This window comes from Colletotrichum siamense, assembly GCF_013390195.1.
Source record: "Colletotrichum siamense strain Cg363 chromosome Unknown KSG_Cg363_contig01, whole genome shotgun sequence".
NCBI lineage: Eukaryota > Fungi > Ascomycota > Sordariomycetes > Glomerellales > Glomerellaceae > Colletotrichum > Colletotrichum siamense.
The window spans coordinates 4,376,642-4,402,178 of record NW_023501014.1 but is presented as its reverse complement, the minus strand read 5'-3'; the positions used below and the strand labels follow the sequence as shown (position 1 = coordinate 4,402,178).

Sequence of the window (25,537 nt, the reverse complement as noted above, 5' to 3'; positions counted from 1 at the left end):
TTTGCAATCGTGCAGCAATCGGTACATGTGTCGATATTTTCAGACGCGGCGGCGTGATAGCCGACGTGCCAATGTTGCGGCAGCCGTGGCAAACACAAAGGGCCAATCACAAGCAGTCACGGAGGAGGTGCGAATCATGGCCGTGGCCTTGGGCTGGCGAGTGTAATCTCCCAGGGCGCAGGAGGTGGTAGCAAGAGTGGTAACACGTGTTGCCGCAGGTGACCGGGAAGGGCAAGATGCAGTAGGCGGCAGCAGCACGATGAAGATCCCTGGCGGCGCTATGATGTTGTGCGATTGCGACGGGACAGGGTGGGATGGGTCAGACAGACAGTGTACGTACGGCGGCTCTTTGGTGACGAGTGAATCGGGTAGGGCGGTCTCCGGCGACAGGTAGCGTCGTGGGAGAAGAAAAGAGAGGGACAGCATCGGGAAGAGGCGGTAAAGATGCGTTGGCAAGGAATGAAGTCGCAGCTGTGGTGGTGGTGGTGGTGGTGGTGGTGCAGTTGAATGGGAGCTGCACATGGCGACATGGAGGGGGCGAGTCGAGAGCTGATCCCCACATGGATTGGAGGGGAGGGCGGGAGTGGCACTCGGTGGCACCGGCTCAGCGAGCTGGTCTGTTTCTGACCGATCAGAGGTTGAGACTTGAGAGACACACCCGCGGGACGGGAAGAGAGTTGAGAGTCACAGATAGCAAGCCGGGTGGGTGTGTCTGTCTCTCTCTGCGGCGAGTGGTGGGTGTGCGAGTGTGGCGGACGGCAGTGTGGGAGGTGTGCTGTCATCTGAGGTCTGAGACTCGGGGGGCTGCCTGCTCGGTGACGAGGATTCGTGATTCGTCTTTGCTGCTGTTGCTGGTGGTGGTCGAGGAAGGGTTTATGGTCGATTTGGTTCGAGCCACCTGTGTGATGTGGTGATGGCCAGCGTCTGTCGTAGGTACGCAGGAGTCGAGAGTCGAGAGTCGAGAGTCGAGACTCGAAAAACCTGACAGGCAGACAGCACGGCGCAATATCCGTGGTACAAAGTACTGCGTATTGCAGCAATGGAGCCTGGAAGTGAGCAGTATCCGTACCTGTAGCTTGAGCTCGGAGGCCTGGAGACAAGGATGTCGGCAGCTTGGCTCTGCTGGGGGGTCTTGTTTCAACCAATCCTGGCTGTTTCCTCGCTTTTCCTGGTCCCCGGCTGCCAATTTTACGCAGCGAACATGTCCTCGTCTCGCCTTGTCCCGTCGCGGGCGGACTGAGGTGCTGCTGGAACTTTTACAGTGGATTCAGCATCAGGCCCAGGTCTCCCCCTCCATCCCTTCCCCAAAAGGCTCCAACTTGCCCCAAGCCTGTCCAAGCAAACTCCTCCGCTCCTCCCACCCTGGACCCTGAACCTGGCCGATTACGAGCAGCGAGGTTGGCCCGACAAGTCTGGGTTAGTGCAGATTGCAGCTGCTTTTTCAGCACTTAGCACCCAGCACCCAGCACCCAGCACCACCCCCGGCTACCCTGACCCCTTCTCTTCCACCATCCAAACCATCCACCCACCCATCGTCCCAGAACAGATCCCCAGCCACCCTCCTCCCCCACCCGGCCTTTTTTTGCCAATCTTCTGAACCCCCAGGATGAGCTTCACGGCTTGTCCCGGCCACTGCTTACTGTGAAAAACAAAACAATAACATCGCCAGATTATCGCAATCAGCCTTGCAACAGCCCCTCGAACATCGTTGCGCCGACCTGAAGGACCCCGCGCATACATCTAGCAACCGTACAATTAATTATCCCGTCATTCAATCGCGCGCAAACCAATCCACGACAAATGCGCACCACGGGGTCCCAATCGCCGCTTCAACCATGATGCGTGGTGATCCACGTCGCCGGAGCCCGGAGAGCTCTAGGCGGCGAAGAAAGGACCGGCGTGACTCTCGCGAACAGCTTGCCTCCGCCGCCGCCGCCCCCTCCACCGTATCCAGCATGCCAGGCCCGTCTGCTCAACCACAGCAATACCCTTATTCGCAGCAGCAGCAACAGCAGCAACAATACCAATACCAACCCCAGACATACTCTCCGTCGCAATACTCCCAATCCTACGCCGAACCCCAAAGATACCCCGATCATGAAAGCTACGCTCCGAGACCTGAGCGATACGAACAACAACAACAACAACATCATCATCACCAATACCAACAGCAACAATCGTACGGGAACCCCCAGAGATACCCGGAACCCGAGCGATACGCCCAAGCTGAGAGATATTCTGAACCCCCCCAACAATATGCCGAACGCGATCGATATGCCGGCTCCCAAGCATCAGCATCGGCATACACCGAGCCTGCGAGAACGCGCCCGCGCGGCGGCTCGAGTTCGTCCGCCTCGTCATCCACTTCGTCGTCCCTCCTCAACGTTTCTGCCAAGGCTCCAAGGTTCGGCGGTGTCTTTAGCACTTTTTGGAGGGCCCCCTCGGAGCAGCGTGAGCGACGGCGGAGGAAGAAGCAAAAGGCTCGCATCTTCTTTGCTACGAACTCGTCTTCGTCCTCGGTCAACTCCGACCTGGCCTACGGCCGCGGCTACATTGAACGCGACAAGAGCCAGGGTCCAACCCCCGCGGCTTCTGCTTATGCCAGTCCCGCCATGTATCGGAATGAGCCTGCGCCTACTGAGGTCCGTCAGCAACCACCACCGCCGCCTGAGCCGCGGCCCAAGACCGACGATGAAGAAATCCTCGAGATTGGCCGCCAGTTGCAGGACATCGCCAGGAGGCAGAATGAATCCGACAAGCGCGCCGCCGGCAAGTCCCGTGCGTCCCAGCTGGCTGGTGCCGCCGGTATAGCCGGTGCAGCTGCTGCCTTTGGTCACTTCCGCAATCACAAAGCGGGCGGCAAGAGTCAAGCGGGACCTTCGTCGAAAGTGCAGGAGTCTTCCTCTGACGACGACTGGGAATCCGCGTCTGAGGATGAGTCGTCCACGGATAGTTCCGACAGCTCAGATGGCGGCGGTTTGGCTTATGGCTTTGACAAGCCGTCCAAGTCTGCCAGGATCTCGGCCGAGCCTCCTGAGCAGATTCAGCCGCCCGGACGGAAGAACACCGTCGTCGACCCGCGCCTCTTCGGCCCTTACAACTCCCTCCGCGGCGCCGTCAAGAGCCCCTGTGGCTTTGGCGAACAGGACGACCCTCGATCTGCAGGCTCGTTCCGCCGTCATCACGAGGAAACCGTCGCGCAAGTCCAGTCACCCAAGACCGAGAAGAAGCCAGTGCAGCAGCCGATGCAGCATGTGTATCCCGTGCCAACTTCGGACCCAGACAAGTTTGACTTTGACCGCGCTTCTGTGACCGCGTCTAGGCAAGACCTTCCACAACAGTCCCGACCCGCCCCTGTTCCCCTGCAGCAACCTAAGCCCATTGTCCCGGTCTCATCCAAGGTTTATGATGCGGACAGATATGTAGAACCCCGGACTTTCAAGCGCCAGACGCCCACGGGCAGGAGCCCTGGTAGGATCCCCGTCGAGACAGCCATTGCCGGTGCTGGGGCCGCAGCCGCGGCCATTGGCGTGGCCATGGCTAACCGTAGGGACTCTGCCGATCACGTTCAACGTCACGACGAGCGCCGGAGTGAGGCCTGGGAGAGGCGAGACCACGCCCGCGAGTCTCGGGACAGCCGTCGACCAGACGAGCGGGTAGATCAGCCTGTCAAAATTGAAATGGACGACCGTGAACGCCGCGATCGCAGCGAACGCCGGTCATATAGGCATAGCCCCGTCGAGATCATCGACCAACGAGACAAGAACCGTACCGCCCGCGGCGATGCCCCTCCCGAGCCGACCAAGAAGCCGGAAGCACGTCCAGATGCCCGTCCAGATGCCCGTCCAGAGGTGTACCGGCTGCCGAAAGGTGACGAAATCCGAGTAGAGTATGACCCGGAGGAAGATCGACAGCGCCGAGAGAAACCCAAGGAGCCTCGTAAAGAAGAACGTAAGCCGGAAGTCGTCGAAGAACGCCGGGATGCGAAGCGGGTAGAGAAGCAAAATGACTTACCCCGAGATCATCATGGGGTGGAGCAACCCGAGGTCCCCTTTACACAAGCCCCTATTGACCCTTTCCAGTTCCAGGTCGCTGACGACGCTTTTCAAACACCGAAATACGCGACGCCCAAGAACGCCACGCCCAAGAGGCCGCTGACTCCCCAGGTCGTGACTGTTGATCGCGAGCCTAATTTCGACGATTCGCCCCCGAGGAAGCCCGACTACTCGGATTCACGAATGAGCCGCAAGGATTCTTTCGAGCTCGAGCAAAGGTTGGAGCATTACCAGCAAGGCTTCAGAGACCGCTCGAGAACGCCGGAACCCCGCCGTCGCAGAGACTCGTTCGAAGAGGAGAAGCACGCCGCCAAGGCAATTTACGACGAGGTCAAGCATGCCACTGCGCCCGTAGCCGCGGCCGCTCTTGCTTCTGCAATTGCCGTAGAGGAACAGAGATCGCGAAAACATCGTAGTGAACATGTCACCGAGGATGGCTCGCGTAGCAGCTCCCAGGCTGCCAGAGACGCCGTCCAGGAAGAGGCCGACAGGCATTACCGGGAGACCGTCCTTGCTCGCAAGATTGCCGAGGACGAAATTCGCTCTCGCAGCTCCTCGCCTCATGACGGGTCTGTTGTAGGCAAGTACGATGACGACAAGCGACCTGAAGTTGTCACCATCGTGACGCCCCCAGAGATGGACCATCCTCACGACAAGAGCCCCTACGACGCGCCAAACGCGGATGTTCGTATCGATCACGTCATAATACCAGACGAGCTCGCCCGTTTTCGTCTACCGGAAGGCCAGCTTGGTCCTGGCTCCACGCATATCTTCCGGTCTCGCGACCCCTCTTGTGAGCGCGAGCGGCCCCTATTGAATCTCGTCCTCCCTACACCTAATATCACCCCCCGCGCCACACCTGCCCCTGAGCAGCAGAAGGAGGCGGACCGTGAAGCGAGACAAGAGGAAAAGCCGAAGAAGAGCACACGTGAAGTGCCAAAGCCTAGATCCGTAGAGGTGACTGCCACTCCCGCGGATATCGCCCCTGAAGTCGTTCCGGAACCAAAACAAAAGGTTGTCGAGAGACCAACGACACCCACGGCCAAGTCGGTGACCTGGGGCGAGAACGAGACCAAGAGTTTTGAGATTGAGAGCCCGGAGCCTCCGAAGAGCGTGCCCTCATCCACTTCTCCCAAGAAGTCGAAGAAGCGCTTCGGTAAGAGCACCCCGTGGGGCGTAATCGCCGCAGCCATCGGCGGAGCGGGCGCTGCAGCGGCAGCTACCTCCGAGGTTCACGATCCTTTCGAGGAGAACAAGACGACGGAAGACAGGGAGAGACACAGCCCACCGCAGTCTCCCAAGTCCCGAGCCGTCGAGCCTTCCTCGGAGCCTATCGTTTCCCCCATCCATCCCAAGGTCACCACCTCGTTTGAGGATGATTTGCCTCCTGCGCCAGGTCCGAAGCCGTCCAGTCCACAAACCTCTCAGATGCCCGGGGCGTTTGCGGATGATTTAGAGTTCGCGTCCGTCCTCGCTGCTGGCTTGCAAGACACTGGATTTGACCCCAACATTGTCATTGACAACCCGACCTACATGCGGCGTGATAGTCCGCCGGGCCAGAATGAGCCAATCTACCAGCAGCCTTACGTAGAGACGGTCAATGACCTGGGAATCTACGGTCCTGAGAATATCGGGCAGCCCACGGCCGCCCGCGAGCCAGGCCACGTCATTAGCGAGGTTCAAGACACTCCTGTGGAGAAGGACCTGAAAAACGGCCATGCTGCTTTCGACACTCTCCCTAGAAAGTATCGTGATAAGGGCAAATCCAAGGAGACCGAAGCCTTGCATGAAGAGCCTGCTGGCGACGAATCTGAGCCTGGTAGGAAGCTCAGCAAGAAAGAGAAGCGCAAGCAGAAGGCCGCCAAGAGACAGAGCGTCGAGAGCGCGCCGGAGGAAACAACAAAGGCGGTAACACCGCTGGATCCTTTCTCACAAACGGCGCCCGAGCACGATTGGAACGACGACAGGTCTCAGAGCCCCTCAACCGTTGTATCAACCGTTGTGTCGGTCGGTCCCAAAGTTCGCGACCCTCTTGACGACCCCCTTTGGAATTCGCCGTCGTTTTCCCACCGGGATCGTCCTGTTGAAGAGCCCACATACGATTCCCGCCGTTATGTTGACGAGCCAACTTACCAATCCCGCCGCTCTGATGAAGAGCCAACGTATGACTACCGCCGTTCTGCTGACGAGCCAACTCCTCGGCGCCAGTCTGAAGAGCGAAGATCCCCCCAGACCACCCGATCCCTGGATGATTCTCCTTACGCTGGCACCTCTTTTGACGAACTGCCTTCTATCCAAGACACAAGATCCTTTGACGAGTCTTCTTCTCTCTACTCTCAGCCTTCTGAGGTGCCAAGCTCTTACGTACGCTCCCGCGATGAGCCATCTCCTCAGGCGCCGGCGTCATCTGAGACACCCAAAGCAGATGACGACGCCGCAGCCCCGACGAAGTTGAGCAAGAAAGAAAAGAAGAAGAAACGGTCTTCCAGATCAGACATTGTTGTGGTACAGGAGGATGGGAAAGAGCCGCAGGAGATCATCGTTGAGGAGCCGCGCAGCTATCGCGAGGAGCTGCCCGAGCACAACGACACTGCTCCGACAGAACCTCGCGAGAGGGACGATGACCCGTTGGACTCGCCAGTGAAGAAGAAGAAAAAGTCCAAAAAGTCCAAGCAGAGCTCTGACGAGTGGACCGACGTCGAGAAGCAGATTGAGGACGTCTCTGCCGGCGGTAGAAGCTCGCCCACCAAGCCTGTGGACGATTGGGACGATCGTCCTGCCAAATCGCGGCGGGATCGATCTAGGATCGACGACCAAGACACAGGCTCTGTCGTGTCCGATTCGACACCGCGGCGCAGCAAGTCTGATCGCCGCTCCAACGGCAGCCGTTACGAAGAAGACGACGCCAAGTCTGTGGCATCAGATGGGTCCGGTCGTAAGAGACGTAGCCGCGACGACAAGAAGAGTGTCAAGGACGATGACAAAAAGAGCACCAAGGAGGAAGAGAAGCGCGGCAGCAGCGGGTTCTTCAGCCTGTTTAGACCGGGAAGCGGAAACAAGGACACATCTGGAAAGGAGGAGAAGTCTTTTTTAGATAATGCCGGCACCCTTGGCGCGGGTGCCGGCTTGGCGAGCGCCGTGGCAGCTTTGGGCTCCATGATGTCCCGCTCCAACGCCACCGAACCTCAACCGGAAGAGTCTGAACATTCTCGTTCTTTGGAAAGGACCGCCAGTGCTTCCTCAGATGTGGACATTCTCGACCCCGAAATCACACAGCGGACAATCAGGCCAGCCATCGACCCGCAATATGGCGACCTCCTTCCCCTCCCGCCTAGTCCTATGCCGCCGAGCACTCCTGGCTCTCCAACGGAAGAGCTCGACGACCTCCCTGCCCTGCCTGACAGCCGGCCAGAAACGCCCCCAGAGGAGCGGAGACGACAGCACGAGATGAAGACGCATGTCCGGCGCCGCAGCAACTTGGACACCCCGCACAAGAGCCCAAGCCAAACTGCGGTGCCCTTCAAGCTGCGGCTCGGACAAAGGTCCAGCCCATCATCTCCAGGTAATCTGGGACATGCAATCTCTCCCATGACTTCTCCGACGGCTCCAACGGCCCCGGAGAACGCCCTGTCCCGGCGTCCTTCCATCAGACCATTCTCGTGGGAGAGCAGCAAGGAAATTAAACCGCTCTACCTGCTCGAGCAGGCTCGCCAGGAGCACGCCGCTCAGTCTACGGAGCCACACGTAGACTTTCCGGGGCTGCCACCCAGCGAGCCTTCGTCCCGAGAGTCCCCTGCACCGCAGTTTGCTCTCCGCGAGAACGACGTGGAGTACTTCCGCCAGCTTCAGGCGTCACCGTTCGAGCCTGATGAGCTCCGTGTCAACACGGATGTGTTCCGCTCTCCGGCTGCACGAGACCAGTTCAGCTCGCAGGAGACAACGCCAAATGCCGAGCAAGCACTGCACCATACTCGTGCCATGTACCGCCCCGAGTCCCCTGCTCTACCTGTCGTTCCAGACCTAAACATACGACTGGAGCTGTCGGGGCGTGACCTGGCTGCGCTACCTGTTCTCCCTGCCAGCCCGGCAAGTACGGGAACCGAGCATGAAGCTGCAGTGCCTGCCGAGCCGTCTTTGGAGCGCGCAGTAGCAGATCTACCTCCTCTATCTGACGATCCAGAGTCTCAGGCTGGGTTGGCAGAGAAGCCCAGAAGCCCTGTTTTCCTCCCTGAATCGCCCGCACTTCCCGGCATGCCTGATGCAGCCAGGCAACTGGAATCTTTCGAGTATGAGCCGATGGACCTGCCATCTCTTCCCGCTAGTCCTGTGACAGATCAGGCGCCTTCTCCTGTTATGCAGTTCCACGACGCGGAAGATTTCCCTGCTCTTTCAACAAGTCCATTGGCTGAGGACGCGTGCGAAGCGCCGCATACTGTCCCCAAATTCCTCCCTGAATCTCCTGCTCTTCCGCCTGTCACAGAGACCCATCGAATCGATCTCCCAGACCATTACTTTGAGGCTTTGCCTGTTCTACCTGCCAGCCCCAAGGTAGAGCCTCGAGCTTCGCCCAAGAGCGTCCGCTTTGCCCCCGAATCTCCTGCGCTTCCTATCATCCCAGACAACGCCGAAGGTTTTGGTCTCCCAGCACATTACCTCGATGAGTTGCCTGCCCTCCCCGGCAGCCCTGTTGCAGAGTATCAGCCAATTGCAAATGGCGTCAGCTTTGCACCCGAGTCGCCCGCACTTCCCTCGGTTGTAGATGCTGCACGGCTAGACATTCCCGAGTACGATCTTGCAGAGCTGCCCAGCCTTCCCGCCAGTCCGGTCCTGGAGCACAGGGACCGCGATATTGGCCCCAAGTTTGCACCCGAGTCTCCAGCTCTGCCAGCGTCCCCAGACAAGTTTAGAGATGTCATCTTCCCGGTCGACTCAGTGGACCAGTTGCCTGCTCTGCCTGGCAGCCCTATACTAGAGTACCATGAACCTGCTCCTACCATCAGCTACGCGCCGGAGTCTCCATCCCTTCCCACGTGGCCCGGCACAGGTTTCTGCTTGCCCACGCAGCTTGAGACAGACCTGCCTGCTCTTCCTCTCAGCCCTGTTTTAGAGCAGCAAAACCCTCCAGCAACAACCACCTATGCTCCAGAGTCCCCTTCTCTCCCCACGATTCCAGAGACATTTAGGCATTTCGACACACCGGCTTACAATGTGGATGAGTTGCCCTCCCTTCCCGCCAGCCCTGTGGCAGAGCACGAGGCCGTTAGATATATCTATGCACCCGAATCCCCGGCTCTCCCCTCATTTCCTGGCGCGAACTTATACTCCCCAGAGCAGCAGCTAGAGGATTTGCCTTCTCTTCCCGGTAGCCCTCTGGCGGAGACTGAGGCATCGCTGAAGAAGTTCGCCTATGCGCCTGAATCCCCTGGTCTGCCCTCAGTTCCTGGCGCGAGTTTCTACTTTCCGGAGCAGCAGCTAGAGGAGTTGCCTTCTCTTCCTGGTAGCCCTGTGGCCGAGGACGTGTCGAAGAAATTCACGTTTGCACCTGAATCGCCCGCTCTTCCCACTGTTTCAGGCGCAGGTTTTTACTTCCCTGAGCAGCAGTTAGGAGAGTTGCCTGCCCTCCCTGGAAGTCCTTCAATGGAGCCTTTTGTCACGGACCGTGAGGAGATTGCCCCTCCAAGGGTCGTCTACGCACCTGAATCGCCCGCTCTTCCCTCCGTCCCAGACACGGCTATCTACTTTCAGGAGCAGCAGCTGGACGATTTACCTTCCCTTCCCGGAAGCCCTGTAGCGGAGCCCCTTGTGATGGAGCGTGAGGAGCCTGCCCCTCCTAAGGTTGTTTTCGCACCTGAATCGCCTGCTCTCCCTTCAGTCCAAGATGTGGGTTTCCACTTCCCAGAGCAGTCTTTGGAGGAGCTACCTGCTCTACCCAGCAGTCCTACAACGGAGCCTATGGTCATGGATCGTGAAGGGACGAATGCCCCAAGGATCACCTTCGCCCCAGAATCCCCCGCCCTTCCCCCACAAACCGACTTCTACTTTCCAGAGCAGCCCATGAAAGACCTACCTGCTCTGCCTCCTAGCCCTGTGGCAGAACCTGAGGATCATTCAAGAGGCCCTACACTTGCGCTCGAATCGCCCGCGCTTCCTCATCTCCCGGACGCATCTCACCAGCTGTATGCCTCTGATCACCAGCTAGAAGATTTGCCTGCTCTGCCGACCAGCCCTGAGACGTTACCGGCGGTCGGGACACTTCCAGAGCCAGAGCCAGTTGAGGTCACCTCCAAGGACAGAAGTTCGTATCTCCTGCACATGACGCCCCCGTCTATCGTCAAGAATCTAATGGAGCGTGACCTTCCAGACACACCGCCGAGCCCCACGCCCACCAGATCTTTGGATAGATCCGAAGCGATGGCTAAAGTTGAAGAGGAGAGTCTCTCCGATGAGCGCGACGTCGCTCTTGGCGCCGTTGCAGGCGGTGCGGCAGCCGGGCTTGCTACGACTATTCTCGGCCATGGCGACCAGGCCGAGGGCAAAAAGCAGTCTGACCCCGACACCCAGAGTTTGGAAAACTTTGGAATGTTCGAACCGGCAGGGCCACTTGCTGGAACGAAACTGTCCAAAAAGGCTAAAAAGAAGAAGAGAAAGAGTAAGGCGCTGTCTATGGACGAGAACGCTGCCCCGACGGAGGCCGCCACTTCTACCGAGCCACCAGCCGAGAATGCCGCCTTGCCGTCGAATGACAATGCTCCTGTCAGCCCGATTGACAAGGACCGACGGCAGTCAATCGATGCTCCTCGCGAGATGCCCGCAGAAGAGTCTGCACCTCCTTCTAGTGAAGTTGACACCGAGGCCCCAGCTGAAGATCCATCGACAGAGGCCTTCCCGAGCGAAGCCGCTCCCACTTCGGAAACGCGCGCTGCTGAGGAGACGCTTCCAACGGAGGCTCCATCGGTTGTGGCCCCTCCCGATGAGGTCTCCATGCCCATATCCTCTTCATCTAAGTCGTATGAAGAAGACCTCCCGTCAACGACTCACGCCAACCTTGATCCGGCTGCCGGCAGCAATGTCTTGTCCAACGACGATACGCCTGTCTCCATCGCCCCAAGAGATGGTTTACCCCCACCGGTCGAGTCCATCCAGCGTGAGACTCCTTCCGATGACGTCGTCCGTGGAATCGAGAGCCTACTATCAAGCGCCAACGACAATGTGCGCGGTGAAGACACTCCTGTGGAAACTCAGCCTGAGATGCCCGCTGTTGAGAGCAAAGCGCCCGTTGATGCTGAGGCCTTGGAGACTGCCCCTGTTGAGCCTTCTACAGCAGACCTTCCCGCCGAAAAGAAGCTGTCCAAGAAAGACAAGAAGAAACTCAAAAAGGCTCAGGCTCGGGCGTTGGAGCTTGAACATTCTGCGAAGCCTGACGAGGAACGCAACCAGATCGAGTCTGCCACGGAACCAGTGCCAGATCAATTGCCAGAGGACAACTTCACATCCTCCCTTGCCGACGACACGCTTCCCGCGCCTGAGACTGAAGCACATGACTCTATGGTTGAGGTGGAAGCTGCTGTGGCTGACGCTGATACTGGTGGTCCAGCCCTTGAGACTGAGCAAGCATCCCAGCTGCCTGAGCCACAGGCCGCGACTTGGCTTCCCAAAACCGAAACCACCGTTCCCGCTTCTGTGCCACAGAGCGACGAACCGGCTCTCTTGCCCGGCACAGGCGGTTCATCCTCAGCGCCGACTTCCGGCGAGAGCAAGGACGTCAATGAAGCCGAGCAGCCTGTTGCGCCTTCAGTCACCGAGCCTTCATCTCCCGAGACAAAGAAGAGTAAGAAAAAGAAGAAGGCAAAGAAGGCGCTCGATCTGGATGGTGAAGTCAAGTCAACGTCTGAGGCCAGTGAAACCAACCCCGTTGCTTCCGAGCCAGTGACGCCATTCCCGGAGCAGGAAGTGTCGGCCAAGCTGGATGAGAGCCCCTCCACATTCGAGTCCACAGCACCAATTGCCCCGTTGCCCGACGCGGAGTTTCAACTTCAGCACACTCCTATCTTGGAACAAGATGACAACCAGTTGGCACGGGGAGACGATGTGGCAGACTCGTCGGCTCCAATTGAAGCGGACGTGGAGAAGACAGCCAGCATGGACGAGCGTACATTGGAGTCTAAGCCTACCGTTGAAGCGGAAGAGAAGCCTGCCACTCTCGAGGACACTTTGTCTGGTCATAACGAGGACGTTCCCACATTGCAAGACGCGCCTGCTGATGGTCAGCCTTCCTTGGGGCCACAAGTTTCAATTTCTGGCTTGGAAGAGAAGTCGGTCAGCTTGGACGACGATTCGGCTCAAGCACAAACGGCCCCCGGTGAAGACGAGGCAAAGCTCGGCAACACGGAGGACGACCTGCCACTGCTGCCGACTCTGCCTGCGGACGATGTCCAGCCTGCGCAGGAACCAACGAGTGCCGTCCGTGAGATCGCAGAGCCGGCGGAGACATCGCCCACCCCCCCTCTCAAGGACCAGAACCTATCTTTGGCGGCTGAGAATGAACACGTTGAGGCCAAACCTGTCTTTGAACAGGAAACTCCTGTTGCAGACGTCCATGCGGACCTTGCCGAGAACCCTGAATTGCCTTCTTCAGAATCACGTGGATTGGATCTGGAGGCTACGCCCACCAGCCCCATGGAAGCTACTTCAGAGAATGTCTACTCCGGCACACTCGAGGACAGGTTCCCCAAAGGATCGCAGCCCACAACCAGCGAGGCAGAGACCGCTAAAGTTCCCGCGGCGGAATCTGGCCCCAAAGAGGATCCCCTCTCTACTTCTGAACCTATTGACAATGTCCCTTCCACGACCCATAGCGCAGCTGAGCTTCCCGAGCTTTCCGAGCCTGGGCCAGCGAGCACGCAAATGCCGTCCGCCGAATCTGCTCAGCCTGAGCAATCGGAAAAGAAGAAGAAAAAGAAGAAGAAGAGCAAGGGACCTTCTCTGTCCCAGTTGGACGACATCCTATCTATGGAAAACACACCTGTTCAGACCCCAACGACGGAGACTCCTCCTGTCGTTCCTCAAGCTGCTGAGACTCCGTTAACAGAGACTCCTTTAGTCGATAATCCAGTAGTCGAGACTCCGATCGTTGAGACTCCTACGGGTGAGACTATCGTTGAGACTCCAGTTGTCGAGACTCGTGACCTCGAGGCTCCTGTAGTTGATAACTCTGTAGTCGAGACTCCAATCGTTGAGACTCCTACGGGTGACACTGCTGTTGCTTTCGACGAAGTAGACACGGCTTCCCAGATTACTCCAGCTCCTGCCGAGGACCTTCCTGTTGAACCCCCTGCTTCCAATACTCCATTTGGTGAGACTACAGTCGTTGAGACTCCTGTAATCGAGAACCCCGTAGTTGAGACTCCTATTGTTGAGACTCCTACAGGCGAGACTACTGTTGAGACTCCGGCTGTCGTCGAGACTCAAATCATTGAGACTCCGGCTGCTGTTGAGAATCCGACCATGGCTGGTGCCCCCGAGGAAAAGGCGCTAGATTTCACAGAAGAGCCAACCCCGGATACGGTCACTTCGATCGAGAAGGCATCCAACGAAGCTCAGGGCAATGACCTGGATGCTGCAAAAGAGCATCTGGCCGTCACCGCAGAGACTCAAGAGCTACCAAGCAGCACGTTGACAGAGTCAGTCGGCCAGGCTGACAATGTATCTCCCCTGTCAGAAGAGCCTTCACCATCTCGCAAGAACGAGGTCTCAGAATCCGACGCTACTACTATCATCCCTCAAGATGAGTCCATGGAGCCTGCAGCCATTCCCGAGCAAGCCCCCATGGCCGAAGAGACGGCGACAAAGGAACCAGACGAACCGGAGACGGCTATTCGCGAATCTCAAGAGCCTACAAACGCCGAAAGCGACGATGAGGCTTTTGCAACGCCGCCGCAACGCCCCATCACCATTGAAACCGAAGATGACGCGCCTGGAAGCCTTTCGCAAGAGCCCACCCTTCTCGACAGCCAAATTGACGCGGTCGATACTAAGCCGCAAGAGCCGTTCATTGAGAAGGAGCAACCCCGCGATGTTGAGACGCCAGTCGAACCCGACTCGCCAGTTGAGTCCAAGAAGAGCAAGAAAAAGAAGAAGAAGGCAGCAGCAGCAGCAGCGGCAGCCGCCGCGGCTGCAGCCCTACAAGCAGCCATCGAGGACACTCCTGGAGACCAGAAGGACCAGAAGGAGGCAAAGGACGAGACGATCACGGACAAGGGCACGAGCATCACACAAGACAAGACGGGAGACACGGAATCACCGCCGCCTGAGCTCCCGACAAGCGGAGAATTCGCTACGGACGTCAAGATTTCAGAGGAGGCGGACGCAGGGCCAGCTGTTACCAAAAAGGGAAAGAAAAAGAAGAAGGGCAAGAAGTCATCAACCTTGGACCCGGAGCCTGAGAACAGCCCGTCCACAAGTATCCCCGAAAGCACGGCAGATGTAGCGAATACAATGGACAAGTCCGCTTATGTTTCCTCTCCGCCGAGAGAGCCTGTCAGTGACGAAGCTCGTTTCCCGCCAGCAGAAAGCTCAACCGAGGCCGAACCTGTTGCAAATACGGGCGAGCAAAGACGAAAATCCGTGACGTGGGCACCTGCACTGGGATCCGCCGCGAACAATTCCGATCTTCCTCTTCAGGAAGCCGGCCACGGCTCGGAATGGCAACCTGAGGCGGCGACGGCCCCGCCCCCAGCCACCGGAGAACTACAAATGACGGAGCCAAGCGAACCTGAGGATCGATCGGAGGCAGAGAGCCTGCCTCGCGCAATTGGCGAGGAGATGCAGGGTTCGGACACGATGGCTGTCGACGAGACAAGCGAAGGTGTGGCGCAGAAGGATCTCGACCCAGAAAGCCAAGCTCAAAGGCACCCTGCAAGCGAGACCACCCAGACGCTGCCCCAACAGCACGAGCACGAACACGCGCACGACATTGCTGCTGACCCCATCGACTACTTCCCGTCATCCTTTGGGCTGCACGCAACAACGCGGGGAGCCACGAGGAGCGACGCTTCAATTCCCACCGCCCAGCAGGCCTACTTCCCCTCCGCCCACAGAATGCTGCCCGCAACTGGCTCGTCCAGCAGTGGTGCGGCCAACCGGAAGGGCGGTGAGACACTGGAGGGCGATGAGCAAGCGGAGCAGGTGGCAAGCAGCGAGGCTGATGCAACATCGGACGCCGAACATGCTGAACAGGCGGGCCGTTCTGGTGCCATTGGCAAACCATCTGCGACAGCAGACGCCCAAACGGGAGAGGTTGGCACCAGCGACCCCGGCCTGCATGCCATTGTGGAGCCGGACAGTGGGCCAGGGCACGACAAATCACTGGTCGACACGCAAAACGGGCGGATGACGGATGCAGAACCCGTGGGACCGGCCCTCACCGACTCGGCCCTGGAGGCTGGTGACCCACAAAACACCCCGGTCCAACCCTTGGCCAACCAAGACTCTAACCCGAAGATCCCCCAACCTTTACCCTCCCACGCCGCCTCCAGCAGCACCTCGCCTTTGGACGAGGTACCCAGTCCCCGTCCCCGTCCCCGTCCCCGTCACACTCCCAGCAGTCCCAGTTTGTTGGAGCGTGCCAAAAATTCTGACGCGGGGATTATCGATCCCGCCGCCGCCGCCGCTGCATCAGCCGAGTCTCGCCCGGAAGACTTCAATCTCAACGACTCTCCCTACATTGGGGATTTCAGAGAACACAAGGCCGAGGAAGAGCAGCACCCCGTTCCCCGCGCCACCGATGCTGCACTTCCGGGTCAAACTGCCGCCCCGGAATCACTTGGTGAATTCATCGCCTCGGAGCCGCAAGTAGACTCATCGTCGGAGACCGTTCCAGGCCTTGAACCCACAGGGATTGTGAATGCTGGGAGCACCACCCAGAGCCCTGACGAGACTGAGACACAGCCCGAGGAGGGAGCTGACGTCTGGTCCGAGCCCGCAACCCCAAACATGTCCAAAAAAGACAAGAAGAAGGCCAAGAAGGCAAAGGCTGCCGCCGCCGGAGAGCCGGACGATGTTGAAGACACCCAAGCACGGGATGTGGATGACAGCCCCTCAGCTGCTGAACCCGGTGCCTCGGCACCGATTGAGTCATCGGCGCAGCCGGAGCCGGCTTCCATCCCGGACGCTGCCAGCGCTCCCGGCGCAGAGGACATTGCGCTGTGGGCTGGTGATGAAGGATGGGCGATCCAACCTAACAGCAAGAAAAGCAAAAAGGACAAGAAGAAGAAGCGCGCCGCAGCTCAGGCAGCTGACGAGGCTGACGCGGTTGTAGCGCAGCCCGAAGAGTCTTCCTCAAAGCCCGAAGAAATCGTTGCTGAGCAAGCGCCCCCTTCTCCACCAGCACAGGATGAGAGGTCTCCGAGTCTGGAAGATGCAGTAAATGAGCACCAGACTACTGCTGAGACTTCTGACCTTCCCCTCGAGACCTCTGAGGCTGTTGTCGAAGGCGTGCCCGAAGATGTTCCCGGCGTGTCCCATGTTCCTGATGCCCCGCATGATACAAGCGCTGGGGATGAGCAACCGCAAGCACCTCAAGAAGCTGATGATGCTGGTTCGGAAGTACCAACAAAGAAGAGCAAAAAGAACAAGAAGAAGCAGCAGCAGCAGCAGCAGAGCTCTGTTGGTGAAGAAGCCCAAGGCAGTCTCCAGGATCCAACACGGCAGGACCACCAGCCTGGACATGGGGAAAGCACATCCACTCCCGCGCCTGCCCCACCTGTCGACACTTTGCCCGCCGACGCAGAACATCTCCAACTCTCCAGGGACCCCCAAACCCTTGACGATACCTTGCCCGAGGATTCATCAAAGGCCTCGACCCAGGAAGACACCCTCATTCTCGACCGCCCAGAAGACGCACCAAACCCAGCGTCCGTCTCTCAACCGCCGCCGGCTGCTGAGGCTGAGGTCCCTCAGGAAGCACAAACAATGCCTTCGGATAGCATTGCCGACACCACTGTTCTGGCAGAAGATGAGTTCCCCGTCGTAACCAAAAAGTCGAAGAAGGACAAAAAGAAGAAGAAGAAGGGCCTCGAGACCCCAGATGAGCCGATTGTGACGCTGGCGACGGAGCCAGTCGTCGAACAAACAAGCCCGCCGCAGCAGACTCCAGCGCCAGAGTCACAACCCACCCCCGCTGAAGTTCCCGCCGTCGACGAGCCTGCCTTTGAGCAAATCGACTCGTCTGAACCAGCTCGGGTGCTCGAGCCTGATGCACCATCCTTCAGCACGCCTATGACCGCGGAAGAAGCCCGTCCGTTGGAGGAGGAGGAACCCATCTCCCCAAAGAAGTCGAAAAAGGACAAGAAGAAAAAGAAGAAGGGTGCTTCCGCTGACATCCTCGCGGAGCAACCCCTGCCTACGGAAACGGAGACCCCCCTTGCCCCCGAAGCCGCCCTTATTGGACAACCCGAACAGATGGTGATGCCAGAGACTGAAAGCACTCCCCAGCCAACAGATGTCTTCACTGAAGACGCGACTACTACGACTGATGAACCCCAAACCCTGCAAGAGGAGGTAGCGCGCGAGCAACCCATGGAAACCACGCCTGATGACGAACCAGTCAGACAAGAGAGCTCTATTCATGACGCCACTGTTGGTGAGGCCACCCCAGCTGTGATTGCTGAGCCTTCACAGCACGAAGATCCCATGGATCTGGATGTTGCCGCAACGGAAGAGCTGTCTAAGGCAGATGTTCCCCCCGTCGCCGAGACCGCCCTAGCGGACACTGTTCTTGATCCCACGCAGACAGCCGAGGCGCCGCAGCCGGTCACCGTCAACGCAGAGGATGAGTTCCCTATTCCGGAGAAGAAGTCGAAGAAGGACAAGAAGAAGAGCAAGAAGGCCCAGGAGGCCCAGGTGGAGCCAGAACTTGAGGCTGAGCCTCCGGTTGAGCAGTCTTTTCGGGAGGAAACAGTGGCCGCCGAGCCCGAGCCTGCGAGTGCCGCTGTGGAGCCAGCCGAAGAGATTCCAATTTTGGAGGAGGAGAAGACGCCGGTTCAGGAACCCGAAATCATTGAGACAAGCCAGCCAGTGGTTGGCGAGGATGAGTTCCCGCTGCCAGACAAGAAGGCCAAGAAGTCGAAAAAGAAGAGGGAACAGGCTCTTGAGATGATCGAGCCGCAACCCTCACTCGAGCCTGCTGCCGAGTCTGCCGTCAACCCTGTCACTGAGCGCTCTCTTGACATTCCTTCGGACAATGTTCCCTCGGCGGAAGACATCTCCCAGGAGCCACCAACGGACACGCCGGCCGACCTCAATGATGTCCAGGAGCCTGCCACCGAGGCCCAAGATGTTCCGCTTCCTGACGCGGACACGCTCAAGGAAGACGTCGCCCTCGAGGCAGATAAAGCGCGCAGTGACGAGGCAGACACATTTGATATCCCGGAGGGCCAACCTTCTCTCCCACTAGATGATGAGCCCTCTTCGCCCAAGCTTTCCAAGAAGGACAAGAAGAAAAAGAAGAAGGCCAAGCTGCAGGATGATTCAAATGTTCTTTCTGATGCTACGCCGACAGTGGAGGTTCCCGAGGAACCTCTTCCCAACGTCCAAGAGGCGGCACAGGCTGACATTACTGCTCCTCCATTCGAGTCCACACAGCCGTCTGAGGAGGTCCCCACTGATCCTGCTTCTAACGCGACAGGCCTCACAGCTCCCGCGACATTACCAGCCGAGGACTCCATGGAGGTGATGCCTTCGCAATCGGCCGAGGCGGATGTCGTCAACACCCAGGAGTCCACGGCTCCCCAGCCTGAACAAGAGGTTCCCTTGACGCCCAAGAAGTCAAAGAAGGACAAGAAAAAGAAGAAGAAGGGCTTGTCCATGGACGATACCGCTGTTGAACAAGAAACCTCGAGGTCGCTGGCTGTTGCCGACGGCGCATCCGACAATCTCCCAGCAGCAGCAAGCGCGCCCGCGGCTGAAGCACCTACCAATATCCCTTCTGAGGCTTCTATCTCGGCTCCCATCGAGCCAGTCGTTGAGAAGGTTGAGTTTCAGGATGAAATGGACATCGATGTAGAACCACCCACAACTGTCGAGCAGGCACCGCCTACGTCAACGTCGGACACTCCCGTCATTGCAACGGAAACTCTGCCCGAGCCGGCCCAGCCGGTGGAAGAGATCGTTCCGGTTGCCCCGATTACTGTAGACCAACCGACAACGACATCAGAGCCAAAGCTTGAAAGCGTCAATGACGTGCCCTCTGCCAGTTTGGAGGATGCCATGCAGACCAAGGAAGCCGCCGTCGCCCTACCAGAAGATGAATGGCCCGAGACATTGCCTGCCAAGAAGTCAAAGAAGGACAAGAAGAAGAAAAAGTCTCAGGCGCAAAACGACCTGATGGCGTCTGAGGCTGCCACTCCTGCGACAACGGCGGTGGAAGAGGTCAAGGAAGAAGAGCCGGCCGTCTCCACTGTAGAGGAGGCCAAGATCCCCGACATCGCCGCACCCGACGTTTTCCCAGATGAGAGAAACCTCTCCGAACCCCTTAACGTCGATGCCAACATGGGCCTGGTTCGCGAGATGGAACGTCCTCATTCTCCCGCAGACAACATCCTGGAAGAGCAGGAGACGGCGCCGGCAGAAGAGAAACAGCAAGATGCCACGACTGACGCTGCATCTTTCGACCCTCTGGCAGCTTGGACAAACGAGTGGTCGAGTGCTCCGACAAAGAAGAGCAAAAAAGACAAGAAAAAGAAGAAGCGGCAGAATCAAGTACTTGAAGATGCCGAAGTTGCCATTCCCCAGGAGGACGATATCACGTCATTCAAGCCAGAGAGCGAGCCGTCCACCGCTGCCGATTCTTTCAATAACCCCCCTACAATCGCCGAACCCTCGGATGCCATCTCCAACCCTCCTTCACCGGCGCGGGCCCGGACACCAGCTCTTGCGGAGCAATCCATTATTTCAGTCAGGTCTCGATCTCCTGACCTCAAGGAGCACTCGGTTCTTTCGAGAAGGTCTGAATCGCCTGATCTTGCAGAGCGCTCGCTTCTTTCTGGGCGGTCCCGAACCCCTAATTATGCCGAGCAGTCAGTTCTTTCTGGACAGTCTCGATCTCCTAATTATACGGAGGGGTCACCTCGTTCGAGAAGGACCCGGTCTCCTGGTTACACGGAGGGGTCACCTCGTTCGAGAAGGACCCGGTCTCCTGGTTATACGGAGGGTTCACCTCGTTCAAGAAGGTCTCGGTCTCCGGGATATACGGACGGTTCATTCCTTACCAGGCGATCTCGATCTCCCAACTATACTGAGGGCTCACCTCGTTCAAGAAGATCTCGTTCTCCTGGTTATACGGACGGCTCATTTCTTACCAGACGGTCTCGATCCCCTACCTATGGGGATCGGTCGCTTCTTTCTGGACGGTCTCGGTCTCGCAACTACACAGAACGCTCACTTCTTTCAAGAAGGTCTCGATCGCCCAATTATACAGAGGGCTCGTTTCTCACTAGGCGGTCTCGATCTCCTAACTACACGGAGCACTCGCTTCTTTCGCGACGGTCTCGACGATCTCGATCCCCTAATTACACGGAGCATTCCAATCTCTCTGGACGATCTCGATCTCCCAATTATGCGGAGCGCTCGATGCTTTCAATACGGTCTCGATCTCCTGATTTTGCGGAACGCTCAATGCTCTCCGAGCGACCGACCGAGAGTGTTGCGCAGGAAGACGACGACCGGGAGAGCAGACATGACAACAGCAAACCCCAAAGCCCCGCAGCGAAAGACCGAGCCCACTCAAGTGCAAGTCATCGACAAGACGTCAATGTCGACGCCGATGGTTCGCGTCCCGCCTCGCCGACGGCAGCCTTGGACACTTCGAGAAGTATGGACCTCCCAGAAACCACACGTTCGTCTCTGGACGTGGTCGACCTCGGCGCATGGGACGTTCCAGTGACCAAGAAGTCGAAAAAGGGAAAGAAGGGCAAGAAACAGTCGATCCCGGTTGACGTAGAATCTCCACAAAACATTGACCCGACGCCGACGCCTGCGCCAAACGCCGACCAGAGCCTTGCGCCAGAGGGTGCCGAGAACGTGGGATACTTTGACAAGGAACCCCTCGAGGAGAACAGGAGTGCGTCCGCGCCGCCTCCTCCCGAGACAGCAAGTACTCTGCTGACCCCAGCGGACACCCCTCGGCCAGTCGATGCTACAGCGCCTTCTCCCAAATCATCCACGTCCGCGGATGTTGACTTGACGCCGGCGCAAGAGACAAGCAGAGTCGTGCACGAAGTGCCCTATGAACAGCCCGACAAGCGGAAGAAACTGAAGACCAGGGAGCAGTCCAACACACTGTTGCCGGAACCAATCTTTAGCTCCCGCGATATCGCAGCTGTGGACCTTGAGGATCACGGCAGCCAGGAAAACAACGCTGTCGGGCAAGTTGGCACGATTGCAGATGTTTCGTTGCTTCCGACATCTACGCCGGATGCCTCTGAACACCAGGGCCCTTCGGAACCAAGCGTAGACAGGGGCGTTTCTGAACATCATCCTACATCAGCGCCGGACGCCTCTGAACAACAAGGCCACCCGGAACCAAGTGTAGACAAGCAGGTTCCTGAACACCCTTCATCTGCTCTCGATATTGCCGCTTCATACCTCGAGCACAAGACTGAACACGACCCTATCGAGACTACCCGGGCCATGACCCCCGAAAAGCAACACCAAGATACCGGCTCATCAAAACTTGGTGTCGCGGCTGGCGCGGCGGCGATTGCGGCGGCAGCAGCAACCCTCGCCAAGTCTAGCAGCGCCAAGAAGAAGGGAAAGAAGTCCAAATACGCAGACAAACGCAGCTCGCAGGAGGACGACTTGTTTGACGATCCATCGCTGTGGGAAGGCGCCGACAAGAAGCACGTCAGTGAGGCTGCAAACGCAGAGGTTGAGAAGTTCTGGGGCGGTGTAGAGCCGCAGAGTGCGTCTGCTCAAGGGGCGCCAGCCGAGCCGGACACTACGAAGGATGAGGAGCATCACAAAAGACAAGACAAGACGATGGAGGAGGATGATGTTTTTGCTCCAAACACGAAGCAAAGAGATGGCCCGCCCATTCGACAGAACCCAGTCGAATCTGGCGAATTGCCGTCACCGAAGGAGAAGGAGGAACTTTCAAAAGGCATGCCTAGTCTGACAGCGCCTCTGAAGGAAAAAGCTCTGGACGACAATGTCGAAAGCCCTGTACTGGGGCGAGAGGAAAAGACTGAAGAGATCCCATCGGCTACTCAAAGGGACGCTCGCCAATCGCTGGATCCAGAGCCAAGCACGATGACCAGTGATCTGGACGAGGCCGTCGATCGCGGCTTCGAGGCCGAGTCTCGCCGCGATCTTTCCAGCGTCCTCTCATCCCGAAGCCCCGAGCCATTCTACGAGACAGGAGGTTTCCGAAGCCCGGTCCCAAGCATCCTGCCACCAGTCCAGGAGGAGGCTCACGAAGAAGCCGAACCTCAGCCCAGATCTCTCCCCAAAACATCATCTCGGAGGGCACTACGCACACCAGAGCCCCACCGTGACAGCGCGCTGAGCTCAGGCTCGTCTCACCCTTTCCGCAAGAGTGGTCTCGACAGCCAAGTCGAGCGAGACAGCGGTGTCATGCGCGACTGGCAAGAGACAAGTTCGCAAGGACGTGAGGCTCAGCGCACGCCCGAGCTGTCCAGTCACCGTGAGAGAAGGAGATCTCGTGAAGCAGAGAGGGCAAAATCACCATCGGTCAGAGACCTTATCCGACGATCGCCTTTCGCCGAGGACGAGACTCGCGACTATCCGATGTCCAAGACGCCTGTTCTGCGCGACCCTGGGAGCCGGCAACTCGATACCCCGACTCCAGAGCCGCACAAGATGCGGCGCATCAGTCCAGAGCTGGAGAGGAAGCGATCCAAGTACCAAGACCTGGCCTCTGCGGCGCTGGCCGGGGCTGCGATCAGCAGCACGTCGTCACCGCGTAGCACGCCCCCGCCCGGCAATCGCAGCGTCTCGGAGCGTGTTGCACGGCTGCAATCGCCAGCGCCGGTCGAGCCCCCTGTAGCGCGCAGATCCATATCCAATAGCAGCCTCTCGCGGCACAGGCGGGCCATGGGCTCACAAACACCGGAGCCACTCAAGTTCCGGCCTGAAAGCCCAGGCATCATCTCTCGCCCAGCCACTGCCACCCCTCCTCTCCGCCGCCGGACAGACAGGCGCATGAGCGGAGACCTGCGATCTCTCAGCCAACGAAGTCAGCAAGACCTCACCCAGGACCCGACCAGCTCGTCAAACACCCCCGTCGCCAACGAGGGTCGTGTCCGCACCAAGGACATGGCCGACGTCTTTGTAAGTTCATCCCATCTTTGACATTTCCTTTCCCGCACAAGCCATCCCTGCGTTTGTTTTATTCTCGTGCCTTGCCTCCCCGACCGTCTGGCTCCAATTGAGTTTTGGCCTTTGCAGCCTTGCTCAATCCTCACCGACTTTCCACTGACCCGGCCACCGTAGGATGGCTTTGGCGAGGGCCGCATCGGCTCCCCCCGCTCGCCCACTAGACCACACAGCATGCGTCGCCGTCAGAGCATGCAAGTCCTCGAGCTCGAGTCTCGCGTCGAACAGCTCCTGGCCGAGAACCGCATGCTCGCCGATGCCCGAACCACCGCGGACACCACCACCACCAGCAATCGCGCTTCAGCTTCAGGCATCCTAGCCGAACGCGACGCCGAGATCGACGTCCTCAAGCAGTCGCTCGAGTTCCTACAAAAAGAGGTCGCTCGCTTGACAGAGGTCAACGAGGGCCTCAACAGCGCCAACGCCCAGCTTGCTGCCCAACACAACGAACGCTACCGTTCATTGGAGACGCAGCATGCAGACACGTCGCGACAGCTGGACGAGGTTCGCAACGAACACGGCCGCTTCCAAGAGTCGCTGTCGCAAAAGGATGCCGAAATCAGCAAGCTGCGCTCCGAGCTCGACGCTGCCAAGGACAAGATCCGCCAGATGCAGCGCCAGATTCTGGCCGCCAAGGGCGCCGACGCCGACTTTTTGAACGTCAAGGACGTCGACCATTTCGACCACCGATGCCAGCAGCTGTGCTCCCACGTTCAGCAATGGGTCCTCCGGTTTTCCAAGTTTTCCGACATGCGCGCTTGTCGGTTGACGAATGAAATCAATGATGAGAAGGTCATTGACCGACTCGACAACGCCATCCTCGATGGCACTGACGTGGATGCCTATCTCGCCGACCGCGTGCGACGCAGAGACGTATTCATGTCCATGACGATGAACATGATTTGGGAGTTTGTGTTCACCCGTTACCTCTTTGGCATGGACCGCGAACAACGACAGAAGCTCAAGTCGTTGGAGAAGCTCCTCACCGAGGTCGGCCCTCCTCAGGCCGTCCGACAATGGCGCGCCGTCACCCTGACGCTGCTCTCCAAGCGCCCGAGCTTCAAGCACCAGCGCGACCTCGACACCGAGGCCGTGGTCCAGGCCATCTTCCAGACGCTGTCCAAGGTCCTCCCTCCCCCGTCCAACCTGGAGGACCAGATCCAATCACAGCTGCGCCGTGTGATGAGAGAGGCCGTCGACCTCTCCATCGAGATGCGCACCCAGCGAGCCGAGTACATGATGCTCCCGCCGCTGCAGCCCGAATACGATGCCGACGGCGAGCTCGCCGAGACGGTCACGTTCAACGCCGCCCTCATGAATGAGCGCAGCGGCGACAAGTCCCTCAACAACGAGTCTCTCGAAGGCCAACACGCCGTCGTCCGCATCGTCCTGTTCCCTCTTGTCGTCAAGAAGGGAGACGACGCTGGCAACAACGATGACGAGATCGTTGTGTGTCCCGCCCAGGTGCTGGTGGCTCGGCCCAAGGGCAAGTCTGTCCGCCTGTTCACGCCCGGCAGCGAGGTTGGCGGGTCGCTGATTGGCGGCAACGCGGCAGCGACACACAGCGAACTCAGCATGGGCACTTTCCTGCCCGAACAAGCGTCGAACGTGCGATCCAACTAAACATAAGGGGGAGAGTGTGTGTGTAATTATGGGAAATGGTCGAAAGGCCCAAGGATTAGAAGGAAACGGGTTGGTACATTATCAAAAAGAAAACGAAGCTTACGACACCTGAGGCTTCATGGGATGATTTGGAGAAGGGGGGTACAAAAGGTGGTTGCACAACGATACCTCTTTGGTTTTATTTTGTTTTGGTCATGACGATTTTTCCTACTGCGCGATGTCACTTGCTTCCTTCGCGGTAATTTCTATTTTTGTAATTGGGCCTTTCTAGACCGTAACGAATAATGATGAGCTCATTGAACAAGTGCTTCTTGTTGCCCGTGATGGGATTTGATCACTTTTACACACTTATTGACGCATATTTGACCTTGATCTTCTTCATTAAATGCCCCAGACGGCCTACGAGTCTACCAGCAACCCTCTCTGTCATACACACGACTACTACAAACCTGCGCGGTATCCTTTTTTCT

At 58.2% G+C, this 25,537-nt stretch overlaps 1 protein-coding gene across 1 annotated transcript; it reads left to right on the top strand.

Annotated features, from left to right (window-relative positions):
• Positions 1–1,838: 1,838 nt before the first annotated feature.
• On the top strand, positions 1,839–25,067 carry DAZ2 (Deleted in azoospermia protein 2; the record flags this gene model as incomplete). Its single annotated transcript, XM_036632950.1, has 4 exons — positions 1,839–10,350; positions 10,417–20,128; positions 20,504–23,399; positions 23,562–25,067. 4 exons carry the CDS (start codon positions 1,839–1,841, stop codon positions 25,065–25,067), a joined length of 22,626 nt encoding a protein of 7,541 aa, XP_036501920.1.
• Positions 25,068–25,537: the final 470 nt, after the last annotated feature.